We start from the raw sequence: 18,362 nt of genomic DNA on the forward strand, positions 1-18,362 counted from the left end.
CTGTTAGATATACATCAGCTGGAAACATGCCGTTCAGCCGGTGATTCACCCTCTCCTCCATAACACTCAGTGGTTCCCCATTCTGGGCGCCACATTGAAACATCACCGGCTCACTGAGCGTCCAATGGCTGCAGCAAAGGGCTGCTCCAGTCGAGAGATGGCCTCCCCCCGTCAAAACAACAGGAAGACTGCAGCCCCTGCTCCCCCAGGTTTCGTGACGCCTCGCTGGGTCACCTCCTGGATGCTGTCGAGGTTGGCTGTGACCTTCTGTACCCTGGGGTTCGGCCTGACAGAGGTTCAGCAAGGTCATTATTTGGCAAAAGAGAATTACAATTGTTCCATTGATCTGGATCGTGGTTTCCTGAGGGATCACTGCCAGATCAATGGAACAATTGTAATTCTCCAGTCCCGGTATCAAACCATCCCTCCCATCACAGAAAGCTGATGTTGTACCTCAAGGAGAGATGGAGAAATTGCAAAGCTTGATTGGTCAGTTGAATCAGTTAGGCACTGAGACCAGGCCAGATGCTGATCTTGATGTGTTTGATTTAAGTCAAGTAAAGTCGCCACAGTCCCAAACGCTGCTTTCCCCTTTGAGGGGGGAGAGCTGACTGGTGGTGATTTAACCTGAGGGTCACCACACCTCAAGCGAGGGGCAAGGTTGAGAAGGCGGGGTCTTCATGAATAACCTCAGCCGGTACGGGGATCGAACACACACCTTGGCCTTGCTCCGCATCGCAAACCAGTTGTCCAGCCAACTGAGCTAGTCATTATTAGAGATACTTCACATGCTGATCTATTCTAGACTACTTGGTTGCATATTTGCTTTGATAAAGAGTCATCCAGTCTTGAAACATTAGCTACGATCTCTCTCTCCACAGACACAGCGAGGCCTGCTGAGATTGTCCAACATTTTCTGTTTTTCTTTCAGATTCCAACATCCGCAGAATCTATGGTTATTTCTGAATTGCTAATGGTGCCCTTTCCTTTGGGAAGCTAAGCAAGTGAAAAGAACTGCTACAAATACTTCCATTGCTGAAACACAGGCTCTTATGGGGACGGTGGATGAGGGATCTAATTTGCCAAGAAAATATGAGCAAAATTCAATACTATGGACGACCCAGAAAATTTAATCCTGCTCAATATAATGTAGATAATTGTTCATCGCAGGATAATGTACATGTTACGAAAAGTGTGAGAAGATCCGGAATTAGGAGGAACTTCTTCACCCAAAGGGTTGTGAATCTATGGAATTCCTTGCCCAGTGAAGCAGAGGCTCCTTCATTACATGTTTTTAAGGTAAAGATAGATAGTTTTTTGAAGAATAAAGGGATTAAGGGTTATGGTGTTCGGGCCGGAAAGTTGAGCTGAGTCCACAAAAGATCAGCCATGATCTCATTGAATGGCGGAGCGGGCTCGAGGGGCCAGATGGCCTACTCCTGCTCCTAGTTCTTATGTTCTTATGTTCTTATGAATTTTCCGGCTGTTGTGATTCGCTGTCCGTGCCGGCAGCACATCCCCATCCGTGAGTTCACCCGCGGCGTGGGATGGCTTCAATGGGAAGTGGCGGGAAGACAGGATCCCACCGACAGCGAACGACGCTCTGTCGGGAAACACGCAGCTGGGAGAACCGGTTATAAGAACATATGAACTAGGAGCAGGAGTAGGCCATCTGGCCCCTCGAGCCTGCTCCGCCATTCAATGAGATCATGGCTGATCTTTTGTGGACTCAGCTCCACTTTCCGACCCGAACACCATAACCCTTAATCCCTTTATTCTTCAAAAAACTATCTATCTTTACCTTAAAAGCATTTAATGGAGAAGCCTCAACTGCTTCACTGGGCAAGGAATTCCATAGCTTCACAACCCTTTGGGTGAAGAAGTTCCTCCTAAACTCAGTCCTAAATCTACTTCCCCTTATTTTGAGGCTATGCCCCCTAGTTAGAGATAGATAGCGAAATACAGCACAGAACAGGCCCTTCGGCCCACGATGTTGCGCCAAACTTTTGTCCTAGGTTAATCATAGAATTTTGGGCAATTTATCATGGCCAATCCACCCAACCTGCACATCTTTGGACTGTGGGAGGAAACCAGAGCACCCGGAGGAAACCCATGCAGTCACGGGGAGGATGTGCAGACTCCACACAGACAGTGACCCAAGTCGAAATCGAACTTGGGACCCTGGAGCTGTGAAGCAATTGTGCTATCCACAATGCTAACGTGCTGCCCTTAAGAAGTTAACCTACACTCCATTATTCTACCCTAATCCATGTACCTATCCAATAGCCGCTTGAAGGTCCCTAATGTTTCCGACTCAACTACTTCCACAGGCAGTGCATTCCATGCCCCCACTACTCTCTGGGTAAAGAACCTACCTCTGACATCCCCTCTATATCTTCCACCATTTATCTTAAATTTATGTCCCCTTGTAATGGTGTGTTCCACCCGGGGAAAAAGTCTCTGACTGCCTACTCTATCTATTCCCCCAATCATCTTATAAACCTCTATCAAGTAGCCCCTCATCCTTTTCCGTTCTAATGAGAAAAGGCCTAGCACCCTCAACCTTTCCTCGTATGACCTACTCTCCATTACAGGCAACATCCTGGTAAATCTCCTTTGCACCTTTTCCAAAGCTTCCACATCCTTCCTAAAATGAGGCGACCAGAACTGCACACAGCACTCCAAATGTGGCCTGACCAAGGTTTTGTACAGCTGCATCATCACCTCACGGCTCTTAAATTCAATCCCTTTGCTAATGAACGCTAGCACACCATAGGCCTTCTTCACAGCTCTATCCACTTGAGTGGCAACTTTCAAAGATCTATGAACATAGACCCCAAGATCTCTCTGCTCCTCCACATTGCCAAGAACCCTACCGTTAACCCTGTATTCCGCATTCATTTTTGTCCTTCCAAAATGGACAACCTCAAACTTGTCAGGGTTAAACTCCATCTGCCACTTCTCAGCCCAGCTCTGCATTCTATCTATGTCTCTTTGAAGCCGACAACAGCCCTCCTCACTATCCACAACTCCACCAATCTTCGTATCATCTGCAAATTTACTGACCCACCCTTCAACTCCCTCATCCAAGTCGTTAATGAAAATCACAAACAGCAGAGGACCCAGAACTGATCCCTGTGGTACGCCACTGATTACTGGGCTCCAGGCTGAATATTTGCCATCCACCACTACTCTCTGTCTTCTATCGGTTAGCCAGTTTGTTATCCAACTGGCCAAATTTCCCACTATCCCATGCCTCCTTACTTTCTGCACAAGCCTACAATGGGGAACCTTGTCAAATGCCTTACTAAAATCCATGTACACTACATCCACTGCTTTACCTTCATCCACATGCTTGGTCACCTCCTCAAAGAAGTCAATAAGACTTGTAAGGCAAGACCTACCCCTCACAAATCCGTGCTGACTATCCCTAATCAAGCAGTGCCTTTCCAGATGCTCAGAAATCCTATCCCTCAGTACCATTTTCATTACTTTGCCTACCACCGAAGTAAGACTAACTGGCCTGTAATTCCCAGGGTTATCCCTATTCCCTTTTTTGAACAGGGGCACGACATTCGCCTAGTTCTGCTTTCACCCGCCAGTGGAAACAACCTGCCCGTATCTATCCTATCTATTCCCTTCATAATTTTATATGTTTCTATAAGATCCCCCCTCATCCTTCTAAATTCCAACGAGTACAGTCCCAGTCTACTCAACCTCTCCTCATAATCCAACCCCTTCAGCTCTGGGATTAACCTAGTGAATCTCCTCTGCATACCCTCCAGCGCCAGTACGTCCTTTCTCAAGTAAGGAGACCAAAACTGAACACAATACTCCAGGTGTGGCCTCACTAACACCTTATACAATTGCAACATAACCTCCCGATGCTTAAATTCCATCCCTCTAGCAATGAAGGACCAAATTCCATTTGCCTTCTTAATCACCTGTTGCACCTGTAAACCAACCTTCTGTCACTCATGCCATCCTGTATTTTTGAACCAAATAAATCTCTCAAATGAAAGTCACATACTGAGTGCTCCAGTTTCCTCCCACAGTCCAAAGATGTGCAGGTTAGGTGGATTGGCCGTGCTAAATTGCCCTTCGTGTCCAAAATTGCCCTTAGTGTTGGGTGGGGTTACTGGGTTATGGGGTGGAGGTGTGTACTTGGGTAGGGTGCTCTTTCCAAGAGCCGGTGCAGACTCGATGGGCCGAATGGCCTCCTTCTGCACTGTACATTCTGTGATTCTATGCAAGTCACCAACCAACCGTCTTATTATTTTACCAAACAAAATGCATCCGTGAAAAAATTGTTCGATATCCTGTCAGCGGGGGGGGGGGGGGGGGGGGGGGGATGAGGATGGTCTTGCAATGTAATCCTTTGTATAGAATATGGAACTTTTGATTTAATCTTCTGCAATTTTGATTGCAGCTGTGGACTCTAATTATAATTTAAAGGGAGGGAAGGAAGTCTATTACTTGTACGTTTGTTAGCTCCCTCGAACAGTGACTGAGGTAATGCCCCACCTGTTGCCGAAATCCTCCGCCCCACCCATGTCAACCAACTGGTTTTGATTAAGTCCCCCACGGGAGGTTGCTGAGCAACGCTAAAGCACATGGAAGTAACCTGTTAAGCATTGGCTCTCAGGCAGAAACCAGAGAGTAGGGATAAATGGGATGGTCTTGCGCTCACAAGAACGTGGGTAGCCCGGTACAGCAAGGACCAGTACTTCGGGCCCCAGCTGTTTTCAATATCTAGCAATGATTTGAGTGTGGCGACCAGATGTAATATTTCCAAGTTTACGGGTGACACAAAGCTAGGTGGGAATACATATTGCGAGGAAAATGCAAAATGGTTGTACGAGGATTCGGACAGGCATAATGAGTGGGCAAGACCATGATAGATGGGATATGAAAGGGTTGTGAATCTATGGAATTCCTTGCCCAGTGAAGCAGTTGAGGCTCCTTCATTACATGTTTTTAAGGTAAAGATAGATAGTTTTTTGAAGAATAAAGGGATTAAGGGTTATGGTGTTCGGGCCGGAAAGTGGAGCTGAGTCCACAAAAGATCAGCCATGATCTAATTGAATGGCGGAGCAGGCTCGAGGGGCCAGATGGCCTACTCCTGCTCCTAGTTCTTATGTTCTTATGTTCTTATATAATGGAGAAAAATGAGAGGTTTTCCAATTGAGTGGGAGGAACAAATGCACAGAATATTTCTCAAATGGTAAGCGATTAGAAAGCGTAAATGTACAAAGAGGCCTGGGTGTCCTTGTCAATGAGTCACTGACGGCTAACGTAAGATATGTATAATTTTATCCTTCAATTAGAGTTACATGGGCAGGGTGGGCACAGGGATATGGGCCAAATGCAGACAAGTGGGACTAGCTTAGTGATAGAAACTGGGCAGCATGGACAAGCTGGGCCGAAGGGCTTGTTTCCGTGCCGTAAACATCTATTTTTGGATACAGTAATTTGGAACATGCTGGCTCTACCATTCCATTCCACCGCGCCTGACTTCAAGTTCATGTTCCGGCCCCTCCCCCATGTCCCTTAGCTCCCTGTAAGACTAGGCAACAACTAGCCTTGTCAGAGGTGAACTCCATGTACCTAAGTCTTTTCTGTTCTCACATTTCTGATCTTGCTTACTAATATAATAATGATATTAGGGAAAAAACAATAGTAAAAACTTGGAAAGGACTAGAACTGGTCCTAAGCACCTGAAAATTGAATTCCGATAATAGCTGTTTTCCCCTCTGAGTGACTCCGAGCATGAGCGACATGAAGGTTAGGGGCAGGGTATGAAATACAATGATCAATAAATTATTAATTGATGTAAGTGCACCGCCACAGAAAGGCAAACAAATCAACTGCAACGAAAATTTTAAAGAAAATATGAAAAGAATGGCATTTTGCAAAAGAAATGGGCATTAAAAGCATAGAATCTTGGAATTCCTACGGTGCAGAAGGAGGCCATTCGGCCCATCGAGTCTGCACCGATCCTCCAAAAGCTACCTTGGTCCACTCCCCCATCCTATTCCCGTAACCCCACCTCACCTGCCACCTTGGGACTCTAAGGGGCAATTTATCACGGTCAATCCACCTAACCTGCACATCTTTTGGACTGTGGGAGGAAACCGGAGCACCCGGAGGAAACCCACGCACACACGGGGAGAACGTGCAGACTCCGCACAGACAGTGACCCGAGGCTGGAATTAAACACGGGTCCCTGGCTCTGTGAGGCAGCAGTGCTAACCACTGTGCCGCCATGCCGCATCGAAACACATTCTCTTGATCTTCCTTCTGGACTTGGCTGAGCCGGGTGTGCGATCAGGTCTAATTGTAAAATAAAAGATGTGATCTAAAACAGAAAGAATGGAGGCAATGTTGAAATCAATATTCCAATGATGCCTAATGCCAGGAAAAGTTAGATCAGCGAGGGCCGCAACCGGGTCAAAGGTTACGCATGTACAAACAAATCCAGGTTTCAGGGTAAAGCACAGGCTGTAACGATTCTGAGAATCGGAACACAGATATGTTCATCGCTAATTCCACTAACGCCTTTGTTTCTGTTGCTGGCAAGACCACGTGCATTGCTCGTCGCTGGTTAGGCTGAGCGGTGACAGTGGACCTCCCCTTGTTTGCAGCTCGGTGGCTCGCTGGGCTCCCTTGAGGGGGCGTTAAAAGTCGACCACAGATTGTGCGGGAGCTGAAGTCAGACATGCTCCTTTTCTGAAGAGCGCAGCACCTTTACTGTGTTTTTATGATATTCGGGAATATTCCAGGCTCACTGTTTCTAATGGTGACCTGCAAGTTTACCACCGAATTTGATATTTCAGTGCCAGTTTGTCTCCAAGAAATCAAGTCGCGAATTCATAAGAAACCTCTTTACGGGGAGGGTGGCAGGAATGTGGAAATCCCTTTCACCGGGGACGGTTAAAGTAAATACTGTAGTTGCATTTAAGGAGAAGTTAGACAAGCACATTGGCAGCAGCATGAATCATCCAGATGATACTGCAGGAACTGACCAAGGCTCCTTCGACAACATCTTCCAAGCTCACGCCCTCTACCAGCTAGAAGGACAAGGGCAGCAGACACATGGGAACCCCACCACCTGGAGGTTCCCCTCCAAGCCACTCACCACCCTGACTAGGAAATATATCGGCCGTTCCTTCCCTGTTACCGGGTCAAAATCCTGGAACTCCCTCCCTACCAGCACCGTGGGTGTACCTACACCACATGCACTGAGGCGGCTCAAGAAGGCAGCTCACCACCACCTTCTCGAGGGTAATCAGGGATGGGGAACAAATGCTGGCCTAACCAGCGACGCCCACATCCCGGAAGATGAGGATAGATTTTGATGAGGAAAGGTGGAAGGATGCTCGAATGGAGCATGAACACCAGCATGGATTGTTTGGGCTGAATGGTCTGTTGCGGTTCCATATCTCCTCCGCAATCCCGTGCAGTTTCATAATTTAGGATTTGAATTCCCAATCTCCAGAATGATCATTGCCGAAGCTGCATCTACCTCTCTATCCACAGTATGATAAAATAAAATATCCTTTTTACATTCGCATCTTAAATCATAGATCATAGAATTTACAGTGCAGAAGGAGGCCATTCAGCCCATCGAGTCAGCAGCGGCCCTTGGAAAGAGCACCCTACTTAAGCCCACACCTCCACGCTATCCCCGTACACTATGGGCAATTTATCATGGCCAATCCACTCGTTCTTATGTTCTTATAACTGTCTCAAGTGTCTTGACCAGTCTATTCCGGCCACGAACAGTACCCCCTCGTCACTTTTCAGCTCACCCCCCACTTTGCTTCCATGAGCCAGCCTTACCAGCTCACCTAGCAGTTCCACCCCTGAAGCCTAAAAGTCTACCGGCTGCTGGATCTGTAACACCCCAACTCTCAACATAAGTTTTTAGAACAAAAGCACCGAGTGCAAAAATCAAACAAGCCCTCCACTTAGGCCATAACTCAATGGCCCACCCCTCCCCCTTTACAACATCTTATCAATCCAATCACCTTCAAACAGAGCCCCAAACAATAGAAGTGTCAACAAACAGGGTAAATGGAGAGACAGAAAAAATTATATATGTAAAAACTCGAACAGGCGTCTTTCCCTCCTGCACCATCTTAATTTGAAAACTCCTCTACTCCCCCTCCATTCTTATTTTTCCCTTATTATTAGTTTCCCTTTTTTAACTTCTTTTTTTTTACAAACACAAACAAAAAGGGCAGCACGGTAGCATGGTGGTTAGCATAAATGCTTCACAGCTCCAGGGTCCCAGGTTCGGTTCCCGGCTGGGTCACTGTCTGTGCGGAGTCTGCACGTCCTCCCCGTGTGTGCGTGGGTTTCCTCCGGGTGCTCCGGTTTCCTCCCACAGTCCAAAGATGTGCGGGTTAGGTGGATTGGCCATGCTAAATTGCCCGTAGTGCCCTAAAAAGTAAGGTTAAGGGGAGCGGGTTGTTGGGTTACGGGTATAGGGTGGATACATGGGTTTGAGTAGGGTGATCATTTGCTTGGCACAACATCGAGGGCCGAAGGGCCTGTTCTGTGCTGTACTGTTCTATTCTAACCTGCACATTTTTGGACTGTGGGAGGAAACCGGAGCACCCGGAGGAAACCCACACGCACACGGGGAGAACGCGCAGACTCCGCCCAGACGTGACCCAAGCCGGGAATCAAACCTGGGACCCTGGAACAGTAAAGCAACAGTGCTAACCACTGTGCCACCATGCCACCTATTTGAAAATCTTGAATTTTATCCGCCCAAGACTCACCAGGAAGAGAACCACTTGTATTCTGTAAATAAGGGGCTGAGATTCTTCGATTCCCCCAGTCGCGTGTTTCCCGAGTGAAGAGCCGTTGGCTGGGGGCGGGATTGTGTCAATGGGATTTGACGTTGAGGTCACTCCACCCTGCCGGCGGGAAAAGTGAATGACAACGGCCGGGGAACTCCGGCCAAGGTTTTGAGCAATTTTAATGGTGGATTTAAGGCCACTTTTTGCTCTCGATTGGCAACTTTTTTCATTTATTGATCGGCGGAGTTTATTTTTTCCTTCCTGGTGAATGGTTTCTGCTTCATACTTGTACTCCTGCCCTGTCCACTCTTAGTTCAGCCAATCAGCATTGTCCAGGATTAGCTAGTTAACACTGGTTTGCTCTGGGTTGCGAATTCAAACCTATCGTAGCTTTCAACCCCAGCAATGTTTTTGACTCGTGTCATTGGCTGTGCAGAGGATATATTGAAGCTGAGCGTGACAGGGGAGAGCTAAACGTGAGCCTTTGAGCTGCGGGGTGTAAAATTAATTGGAGCGGCTTCATTTGAAGGAGATCTGGCGATGCAGTGGGGAACACCCTGCCTCTGAAACGGAAGCTTCAAGTTCAAATCCCACTCCAGGACTTAATGGTCAATGATTGTACACTTCTATCATAGTCAGACACGTATCTGTGGGGTTCTTTCTGTTGCTTATTTCACGATGGTTGGCGTGGTGTTCACAAAGACCACAAAATAGCTTTAACTTGAACAAAGCTAAGACTTTATTTCCACTACTAAAACCGGGATTTGACAACTTAATAATAATTGCTTATTGGCACAAGTAGGCTTCGATGAAGTTACTGTGAAAAGCCCCTAGTCGCCACATTCTGGCACCTGTTCGGGGAGGCTGGTACGGGAATTGAACCCCGCGCTGCTGGCATTGTTCTGCTTTGCAAGCCAGCTATTTAGCCCACTGTGTTAAACCAGCCCCAAACTTAGTCCTAAAGAATACAGAATTGAAATGAAATGACATGAAATGAATAGAAAATCGCTTATTGTCACAAGTAGGAATCAATAACATCTAACTACACTCATCTACTGCTAATCACACTACAAGTATAAATTATAATCTAACCTCACTCACACTATCTGCACTATGACCTTCACTAGCTATCTCCTACATACACTCCTCCCCTAAGGTCTGGCATCACTGCCTTATATAGTTATATCTGCAGCTCCCTCTAGTGGCTACTCTCGATGCTACATTAACCCTTGTAATGCTGATAGTTATGATAATGCCACAGTATCGACCCGTAAATCCTTACAACACACACCGGTGGCAGGCAGGAAGAGCAGGAAAGGTTCTTGGGGAGTCTTGTGCTGGAAAGGTAGTTGGAACCTCCGCCATCAGCAGCCATCGCTCCAGGCTACAACGGGCGTGGCGACGTATATGTTGCCACGGCAACTCAGAATCCTTGGGAGCATTTGGATGGCTGGCGTGGGTCAGGTTGATTCCAACCGCACGGGGTTCAATTCTCCATCCGGCGTCCTGGGAATCCCGCGCCGCACTCGGGATGGAGGGTATGGCTTTGAACAGAGAACCAGGGAGGAATCATTTAAATTGGCTTTATAGAACAGTACAGCACAGAACAGGCTCTTCGGCCCTCGATGTTGTGCCGAGCAATGATCACCCCACTTAAACCCACGTAACCCGTATACCCGTAACCCAACAATCCCCCCATTAACCTTACACTACGGGCAATTTAGCATGGCCAATCCACCTAACCCGCACATCTTTGGACTGTGGGAGGAAACCGGAGCACCCGGAGGAAACCCACGCACACACGGGGAGGACGTGCAGACTCCACACAGACAGTGACCCAGCCGGGAACCGAACCTGGGACCCTGGAGCTGTGAAGCATTGATGCTAACCACCATGCTACCGTGAGGCCCCTTATTGCTTTATTGCTGTTTTTGTCCATGGCAGGTATGTAGATACCTGGAGCTGGGCAGCATGCTGCTTCACATCCAGGCGTTTACAAACCTAACCCAAAATCAAGGTCGATCGCAAGGAGATAAACAAGAGTCAATAAGTGACCAGCACACGCATAAGATTTTTAACACTCAAGTAGCAAATTTAACAAGTCAGACACCATGAATGTAATCACAACAGGAAGCTGCCATCTGAGTGTGAATGTACTGTTGACTGATATACTGAACCCTTCTTCAAAAAAAGATTCCGTAACACAAACTCTTGATGAATTATTTAACTCGCCGTGATGGTAAAGCGGCAGAAGTATATACATCATTTTAATTGGGAAATGCCTTGATTGGAATAACTGAGTTTTACATTCATTAATTCACACAGTGTTTCAATTAATCTTACTATTGGAAGCTAGAGGCGACTGTTCAACACGCACACACACACACACACACACACGTATACAAAAAAAATCTCAGCTGTACCAGCTGGGCTTTTGGAGCCTGCCTGCAATAGCAAGTGGACGATTTACTTAATTCAACATATTATGAAAAATGTTGGAGAGTACACAGTGGTTGGCACTGCTGCCTCACAGGGACCCGGGTACAATTCCAGTCTCGGGTGACTGTCCGTGCGGAGTCTGCACGTTCTCCCCGTGTCTGCGTGGGTTTCCTCCGGGTGCTCCCGGTTTCCTCCCACAAGTCCCGAAAGATGTGCAGGTTAGGTGGATTGGCCATGATAAATTGCCCCTTAGTGTCCAAAGATGTGTGGATTAGATGGGTTTACTTGCTTACGGGGGTAGGGCGGGGATGTGGGCCCAGGTAGGGTGCTCTTTCAGAGGGTCGATGGAGACTCGATGGGCCGAATGGCGTCCATCTCCACTGGAGGGATTCTATTGAATAGTTCTGTTTAGGAGACATACAGGAGGATAGAAAGACAGAAAATGCTGGATAAACTCAGCCGGCCTCGCAGCATCTGTGGAGAGAGAAACAGCGTTCAAGTTTGAAGTCTGTATGTCTCCAGTTCAGAGCTGCTCTATTGAACGGTTTCTCTCTCCACAGATGCTGCCAGACCTGCTGAGTTTTCCCAGCATTTTCTGTTTTTCTTGCAGACTCCAGCATCCCCAGCATTTTGCTATAGGACCAGAATTAGGAGCAGAAGTCAGCAATCCAGCCCTTCGAGCCTGCTCCGCCATCCAATCAGATCATGTCTGATCTCTTCCTGGTCTCAAATCCACCTCCCCACCTGTTGCCCATATCCCTTTAACCCATTTTCTTATCAGAAATATATCTTTTGCGCCAGGGGCCCGGGTTCGATACCCAGCTTGGGTGACTGTCTGTGTGGAGTCTGCACGTTCTCCCTGTGTCTGCGTGGGTTTCCTCCGGGTGCTCCGGTTTCCTCCCACAAGTCCTGAAAGACGTGCTTGTTAGGTGAAATGACATTCTGAATTCTCCCTCTGTGCACCCGAACAGGCGCCGGAGTGTGGCGACTAGGGGCTTTTCACAGTAACTTCACTGCAGTTTTAATGTAAGCTTACTTGTGACAATAAAGATTAATATTATCTCTCTGTAAAATCTGTATCTACTCTCCACTGCCTGCTTTCCCACCTATCTTAGTATCATCCACAGATTTTGCTATGTTGCACGCTGTCCCTAGGATAGAGCTTGCCTGGTTTAACCGGAAGCTCAGCAATGTGTGGAGAGGTGTGCTGGACCAACGTGTGCTCATCTCTGGTGCATGAGTAACATTCTGACTCTGACAGAAAGGTCTTTCTCACAGACACTCCAAATTTAGTTCTGGCAGTTCCCAGGGAACAAGAAGTGCTCAAGCCGCAAAACTGCCCCGAGTCTATGTGAACATTTCCATCCCACTGGCTCTTTACTCTGAGACAATTTGGGGGAATGTTACAATCCCTGCAACGTTTTGGTATGGCCAGTATGTGCAGGCCGCTTTAATCTTGTTCAGTCATCTCACAGGGCACCCTGCTTAAGGACCAGGAGGAGAGTGACTAGGAAGTGTTGGAGAAGGGGCAGCTGTTAATATCAATAAGATGGAGGAATAACAGAACGGCTTGTCTTTCCCTGGGATATTCACTGATAATTGCACAATGCTCAATTCCATTTGCGATTCCTCCGATACTGAAGCAGTTCATGTCCATATGCAGTAAGACATGAACAATAACCAGGCCTGTGCTGATGAATGCAAATAACATTCGCACCGCACAAGTGCAAGCAATCACCATCTCCAACAAGGGAGAATCGAACAATTTCCCCTTGATATTCAATGGCATTTCCATTGCTAAATCCCCCACTATCAACATTCTGGGGGCTTACCATTTACCAGAAGCTTATCTGGAACAGCCTTATAAATTCTGTAGCTACAGGAGTGGGTCAGAGATTGGGAATTCTGCAGAAAATGACTCACCGCACGACTCCCCAAAGATCGTCCATGATCTACAAGGTACAAGTCAGGAGTGTGATGGAATAGGGCAGCACGGTGGCCTAGTGGTTAGCACAACCGCTTCACGGCGCTGAGGTCCCAGGTTCGATCCCGGCTCTGGGTCACTGTCCGTGTGGAGTTTGCACATTCTCCCCGTGTCTGCGTGGGTTTCACCCCCACAACCCAAAAATGTGCAGAGTAGGTGGATTGGCCACGCTAAATTGCCCCTTAATTGGAAAAAATAATTGGGTAATCTAAATTTATTTTTAAAAAAAGGAGTGTGATGGAATTATCTACTTGTCTGGATGAGTGCAGCTCCAACAACACTCAGGAATCTCAACTGCACTTTTGTTAAAGCAGCCCTGCTTGACTGGGACCCCATCCACCACCTTACAAATTCACCCCCTCCTTCACTGACACACAGCGGCCACATTCTGTACTATCTACAAGGTGCGCTGCAGAAACTCACCAAGGCTCCTTCACCAGCACCTCCCAAACCCACAACCTCTAAAACCTGGAAGGACAAGGGCAGTAGATAGATGGGAATACCATCATCTGCATGTTCCCTGTCAAGCCAGTTAACATCCTGACTTGGAAATATATCGCCGATCCTTTACTGTTGCTGGATCAAAATCCTGGAACTCCCTCCCTAACATGTGAGAAATATGAGAATGACTAGAGCGAGGGTGGGTCCGATCAAGGACAGTAGCGGGAGATTGTGTATTGAGTCTGAAGAGATAGGAGAGGTGTTGAACAAGTACTTTTCTTCAGTATTTATGAATGAGAGGGGCCATATAGTTGGAGAGGACAGTGTGAAACAGACTGGTAAGCTCGAGGAGATACTTGTTAGGAAGGAAGATGTGTTGGGCATTTTGAAAAACTTGAGGATAGACAAGTCCCCCGAGCCTGATGGGATATATCCAAGGATTCTGTGGGAAGCAAGAAATGAAATTGCAGAGTCGTTGGCAATAATCTTTTCGTCCTCACTGTCAACAGGGGTGATACCAGGGGATTGGAGAGTGGCGAATGTTGTGCCCCTGTTCAATAAAGGGAATAGGGATAACCCTGGGAATTACAGGCCAGTTAGTCTTACTTCGGTGGCAGGCAAAGTAATGGAAAGGGTACTGAGGGATAGGATTTCTGAGCATCTGGAACGACACTGCTTGATTAGGGATAGTCAGCACGGATTTGTGAGGGGTAGGTCTTGCCTCACAAGTCTTATTGAATTCTTTGAGGAGGTGACCAAGCACGTGGATGAAGGTAAAGCAGTGGATGTAGTGTACATGGATTTTAGTAAGGCATTTGATAAGGTTACCCATGGTAGGCTTATGCAGAAAGTAAGGAGGCATGGGATAGTGGGAAATTTGACCAGTTGGGTAACGAACTGGCTAACCGATAGAAGTCAGAGAGTGGTGGTGGATGGCAAATATTCAGCCAGGAGCCCTATGGCGTACCGCAGGGATCAGTTCTGGGTCCTCTGCTGTCTGTGATTTTCATTAACGACTTGGATGAGGGAATTGAAGGGTGGGTCAGTAAATTTGCAGATGATACGAAGATTGGTGGAGTTGTGGATAGTGAGGAGGGCTGTTGTCGGCTTCAAAGAGACATAGATAGAATGCAGAGCTGGGCTGAGAAGTGGCAGATGGAGTTTGACCCTGACAAGTGTGAGGTTGTCCATTTTGGAAGGACAAATATGAATGTGGAATACAGAGTTAATGGTAGGGTTCTTGGCAATGTTGAGGAGCAGAGAGATCTTGGGGTCTATGTTCATAGACCTTTGAAAGTTGCCACTCAAGTGGATAGAGCTGTGAAGAAGGCCTATGTGTGCTAGCGTTCATTAGCAGAGGGATTGAATTTAAGAGCCGTGAGGTGATGATGCAGCTGTACAAAACCTTGGTCAGGCCACATTTGGAGTACTGTGTGCAGTTCTGGTCACCTCATTTTAGGAAGGATGTGGAAGGTTTGGAAAAGGTGCAAAGGAGATTTACCAGGATGTTGCCTGGAATGGAGAGTAGGTCTTACGAGGAAAGGTTGAGGGTGCTAGGTCTTTTCTCATTAGAACGGAGAAGGATGAGGGGTGACTTGATAGAGGTTCATAAGATGATCAGGGGAATAGATAGAGTAGACAGTCAGAGACTTTTTCCCCGGGTGGAACAAACCATTACAAGGGGACATAAATTTAAGGTGAATGGTGGAAGATATAGGGGGGATGTCAGAGGTAGGTTCTTTACCCAGAGAGTAGTGGGGGCATGGAATGCACTGCCTGTGGAAGTAGTTGAGTCGGAAACATTAGGGACCTTCAAGTGGCTATTGGATAGGTACATGGATTATGGTAGAATAATGGAGTGTAGGTTAACTTGTTATTCAGGGTAGCAGGGTAGCATTGTGGATAGCACAATTGCTTCACAGCTCCAGGGTCCCAGGTTCGATTTTGGCTTGGGTTACTGTCTGTGTGGAGTCTGCACATCCTCCCCGTGTCTAGGTGGGTTTCCTCCGGGTGCTCCGGTTTCCTCCCACAGTCCAAAGATGTGCAGGTTGGGTGGATTGGCCATGATAAATTGCCCTTAGTATCCAAAATTCTATGATCTATGATTAACCTAGGACAAAAGTTCGGCACAACATCGTGGGCCGAAGGGCCTGTTCAGTGCTGTATTTCTCTATAATAGGTTCTTTACCCAGGGGGGCAGCAGGGTAGCATAGTGGTTAGCATAAATGCTTCACAGCTCCAGGGTCCCAGGTTCGATTCCCGGCTGGGTCACTGTCTGTGTGGAGTCTGCACGTCCTCCCCCTGTGTGCGTGGGTTTCCTCCGGGTGCTCCGGTTTCCTCCCACAGTCCAAAGATGTGCGGGTTAGGTGGATTGGACATGCTAAATTGCCCGTAGTGTCCTAATAAAAGTAAGGTTAAGGGGGGGTTGTTGGGTTACGGGTATAGGGTGGATACGTGGGTTTGAGTAGGGTGATCATGGCTCGGCACAACATTGAGGGCCGAAGGGCCTGTTCTGTGCTGTACTGTTCTATGTTCTATGTTCTATAACTTCTATAGCACTGTGGGTGTCTCTACACCACAGGAGTGCGGCAGTTCAAAAATGCAGCTCACCATCACCTTCTGAAGGGCAATTAGGGATGGGCAATAAATGCTGGCCTCGCCAGCGATGCCCACACCCAGTGAACAAATAAAACTATACCCCGACTCTAGAATCATAGCATCACTACAATGCAGAAAGAGGCCATTCAGCTCATCAAATCTGCATCGACCCTGCAAAAGAGGCCCACTGTCCTTATGCCGTAACCCGGTAATCCCATCTAACCTGCACATCTTGGGACTGTGGAAGGAATCCGGAGGAAACCCACCCAGACATGGGGAGAATGTGCAAACTCTACACAGTCACCCACTGTAGCATTATTACATGTTCAAACAGAGCGTACCATCGTTACATCACCAAATGTAGCATACCTTCAACGCATCATCAAACCCAACACAGTAATATTACATCAGAAAACTTGGTGTTCCATTGTTGCATCATCAAATCCAGGGCAGCAACTTTACATCATTAAACCCAGCATACAATTAATACATCATCAAATCCAGCGTAAGATTATTGCTTCATGACACCCAGTGTACCATCATTACATCACCAAACCCAGTGTACCATCATTACATCATCAATCCCAGTGTACCATCATTACATCATCAATCCCAGTGTACCATCATTACATCATCAAACCCAGCATACCATCATTACATCATCAAACCCAGTGTAACATCATTACATCACCAAACCCAGCGTACCATTATTACATCATCAAACCCAGCATACCATCATTACATCATCAAACCCAGTGTACCACCATTACATCATCAACCCCAGTGTACTATCATTACATCATCAAACCCAGCATACCATCATTACATCATCAAACCTAGTGTACCATCATTACATCACCAAACCCAGTGTACCATCATTACATCATCAAACCTAGTGTACCATCATTACATCACCAAACCCAGTGTACCATCATTGCATCATCAAACCAAGTGTACCATCATTACATCATCAAACCCAGTGTACCATCATTACATCATCAAACCCAGTGTACCATCATTACATCATCAAACCCAGTGTACCATCATTACATCATCAAACCCAGTGTACCATCATTACATCATCAAACCCAGTGTACCATCATTACATCATCAATCCCAGTGTACCATCATTGCATCATCAAACCAAGTGTACCATCATTACATCATCAAACCCAGTGTACCATCATTACATCATCAAAGTCAGCGTACCATCATTACATCATCAAACCCAGTGTACCATCATTACATCATCAAACCCAGTGTACCATCAATACATCATCAAACCCAGAGTACCATCATTACATCATCAATCCCAGCGCACCATCATTACATCATCAAACCCAGTGTACCATCATTACATCATCAAACCCAGCATACCATCATTACATCATCAAACCCAGTGTACCATCATTACATCATGAAACCCAGTGTACCATCATTACATCATCATACCCAGCGTACCATCATTACATCATCAAACCCAGTGTACCATCATTACATCATCAATCCCAGTGTACCATCATTAAATCATCAAACCCAGCATACCATCATTACATCATCAAACCCAGTATACCATCATTACATCACCAAACCCAGTGTACCATCATTACATCATCAAACCCAGTGTACCATCATTACAACATCAATCCCAGTGTACCATCATTACATCATCAAACCCAGTGTACCATCATTACATCATCAAACCCAGCGTACCATCATTACATCATCAAACCCAGTGTACCATCATTACATCATCAATCCCAGCGTATAATCATTACATCATCAAACCAAGTGTACCATCATTACATCATCAAACCCAGTGTACCATCATTACATCATCAAACCCAGCGTACCATCATTACATCATCAATCCCAGCGTACCATCATTACATCATCAAACCCAGCGTACCATCATTACATCATTAAACCCAGTGTACCATCATTACATCATCAAACCCAGCGTACCATCATTACATCATCAAACCCAGCGTACCATCATTAGGGGGCAGCACGGTAGCATTGTGGATAGCACAATTGCTTCACAGCTCCAGGGTCCCAGGTTCGATACCAGCTTGGGAATCTGCACATCC

At 46.7% G+C, this 18,362-nt stretch overlaps 1 protein-coding gene across 1 annotated transcript; it reads left to right on the forward strand.

Moving 5' to 3' along the window:
- The first annotated feature begins 464 nt into the window (after window positions 1-464).
- Window positions 465-18,043, forward strand: LOC119956730 (extensin-3-like). The gene is made up of 2 exons (XM_038784067.1): window positions 465-557; window positions 16,805-18,043. Exons 1-2 carry the CDS (start codon window positions 465-467, stop codon window positions 18,041-18,043), a joined length of 1,332 nt encoding a protein of 443 aa, XP_038639995.1.
- The last annotated feature ends 319 nt before the right edge of the window (window positions 18,044-18,362 follow it).

Source organism: Scyliorhinus canicula, chromosome 24 (assembly GCF_902713615.1).
Source record: "Scyliorhinus canicula chromosome 24, sScyCan1.1, whole genome shotgun sequence".
Classification (NCBI taxonomy): domain Eukaryota; kingdom Metazoa; phylum Chordata; class Chondrichthyes; order Carcharhiniformes; family Scyliorhinidae; genus Scyliorhinus; species Scyliorhinus canicula.